General features: G+C 37.2%; 1 protein-coding gene across 1 annotated transcript; it reads left to right on the top strand.

Annotated features, from left to right (window-relative positions):
* Nucleotides 1–517: 517 nt before the first annotated feature.
* LOC107874125 lies at nt 518–1,513 on the top strand. The gene is made up of 2 exons (XM_016720995.2): nt 518–826; nt 1,415–1,513. Exons 1-2 carry the CDS (start codon nt 518–520, stop codon nt 1,511–1,513), a joined length of 408 nt encoding a protein of 135 aa, XP_016576481.2.
* The last annotated feature ends 885 nt before the right edge of the window (nt 1,514–2,398 follow it).

Here is a 2,398-nt window from a genome sequence, read left to right as displayed (position 1 = left end):
CCAAGCTCAAGTAAATTAGATCATAAATAGCAACTGGGAGGAGATGATGAAATAGATTCTAGCTGCCTAATCAAAATTGGCAGAAGATATGAAGAATTAGCAGACTATTACAAGGAGCTTGGAGTTGTAGTTAGGTCAAATATAGAAGGCACAAAATACCAGGCCTCAAGGTCAGTTTCCAAGTGTTACTGAAAATCTAAAACAAGTTATGGTAATCACTTTGAGGAATGGTAAAGAGCTTCATGGAGAACCTCCAAAGAAAACTAAAGAGGTAGATGCTCCTAAATAGGTAAATGCCCAAGTTGTTGAAAATTCGAGAAAGTCTGAGTACTCGAAAAAAAAAGTTGCTGAAGTGGTGAAGAAGATCCCACAACTACCTTTCCTACAGAAGCATATAAAGGCAAAGGAGGATGCATGCTTCAAAAAGTTCTTTGACACGTTCAGAGAGCTACACATTAACTTACCTCTTTTAGATGTTTTGCAGGGAATGCCCAAGTATGCTAAGTACTTGAAAGATATGGCTACTAATAAAGTTAAGGTGCAGGATGTGGAAGCTGTAACACTCACTGAGGAGTGTAGCTTTGTGGTGACTCAAAAGATGCCCAAAAAGCTTAAGGACCCTGGGAAGTTCACTCTCCCCATTCTAATTGGAAATAGCAAGGTGGTTCAGGAACTTAGTGATTTAGTGGAAAGTATCAACTGGATTCCCTTCTCTTTGTTCAACACATTTGTCTTGAAAAAACCTAGACCGAGCTCTATGCTACTACAACTGGAAAATGGGACCATAGCCCATCCTGAAAGAGTGATAGAGGATGTTCTCATAAAAGTTGGTAAGTTTATTATTCCTACTGACTTTACTATCTAAGATTGTCAGCCAGATGAAAGAGTACCAGTTATCTTGGGACGTCTATTCTTAGCGACGGAAGGAGCTTTACTTAATGTGAGAGAGGGCACGTTCACAATGAGGTTGTAGGATGGAGAGATAGTTTTTAAAGTGTACAAACCACTTAATACACTATCCCACTATAAATACTTATGCATGATTACTGTGATTAAATGGGATAAGTGTGGGGTGATGGAGCCTGTTCCACAAAAGACCTCTTCAAATTTTCTCATTGAGCAGCCCAAGAAACAACCACGTAAGACCGATATGATATAGATTGATGATCATGAAAAGGCTATAGTTGAGAAAGTTATTGACCTTGAGAGTTCACACTCAAGATGTCAGAAATAAATTAGAGGATGGCCTCTAAGTATGAGGAAAAGGATAAAGGAATTTAGTTGAGTCATAGTTGGGTCATGCCACGACACTAAATCAGGCGCTGGTTGAGAGGCAACCCAAGTTAAGTAGGTATGTTTTATTTTTAGTTTTTAGTTTTTGCTTTACATAGTTTTTGTTTTTGTTGAGTTACAGGTTGATGAAAAGTCTGAGTATCGAAAAACTGAGCTAAGGAACATGGCGAAGACTGAGTATGGGGTCCCCAGCTCCCTTGATGCAAGAAGATGCTATTAGCTAGGCCTGAGTATTTCTATCCTTACTTTTGAGTATACTTTGAGGACAAAGTACATTTTTTAGTGTGGGGTGGGGAAATTCCTAATTTTTAAGGTAATTTTTTTGTGTTAAGAATAAGTGAGATATTCTTGTTGGTGCTATATTTGATTGCATGATGCAAGTGTTCTGATGGTAAAAAGCATATTGATTGTATGAATTACTACTTTTAATACTCCTAGGCTCATGTTTATGACTCTTGTACTTGTTGTCTTAAATTTAAATTTATGTGATTATTTAATTAAGAGTCTATGTGGATCCTACCTGAAGTTGAGCATCTGCCATATGCGTGTGAGGTATTTGTATATTCTTTGTTGCATGTGATGTCTAGAACTTTCCTAGTATGTGTGCAAAGCCAAATAAAGAGTGTGGGTGTAGGAGATTATATAGGCATTTCTTTGGTAGCCTTGTTTCATACATTCTTTTCACCTACCATTGTGTATAATTAGTTAAACCACTATTGAGCCTTTAGCTTTTTCTTTGATAGCCTCATGTGTAGCCTAAGTCCCTTTTTTGATAGACCTGAATTTGATCCAAAAGCTCCTAAGCGCATTAGAATAAAATTAATTGAGTAAGGAGTTTGAAAAATAAGAAGAAAAAAAGTGACGGTGATGCCCCAAAGTAATAGTTATTGGTGTGTAAAAATGATTGTGTTATGGTTGGGAGTTACAAAAATCTGTGCGGTAAAATAGCTTGATGGATCCTTGTACTTGTCTGAGTTTGTAAAGTGGATACTTCTACTTATCCCTTTGTCATTTAAACCCTTCAACCCATCAACATCCAATATTTTGAACCCTTCTGACCACGTGTGTGGCTCACTCTCTTTAAAAAATGTTATGTCAATGACAT

This window comes from Capsicum annuum, chromosome 6 (genome assembly GCF_002878395.1).
Source record: "Capsicum annuum cultivar UCD-10X-F1 chromosome 6, UCD10Xv1.1, whole genome shotgun sequence".
NCBI lineage: Eukaryota > Viridiplantae > Streptophyta > Magnoliopsida > Solanales > Solanaceae > Capsicum > Capsicum annuum.
The sequence above is the reverse complement of the archived record's forward strand: the minus strand, read 5'-3'. Positions and strand labels throughout refer to the sequence as shown.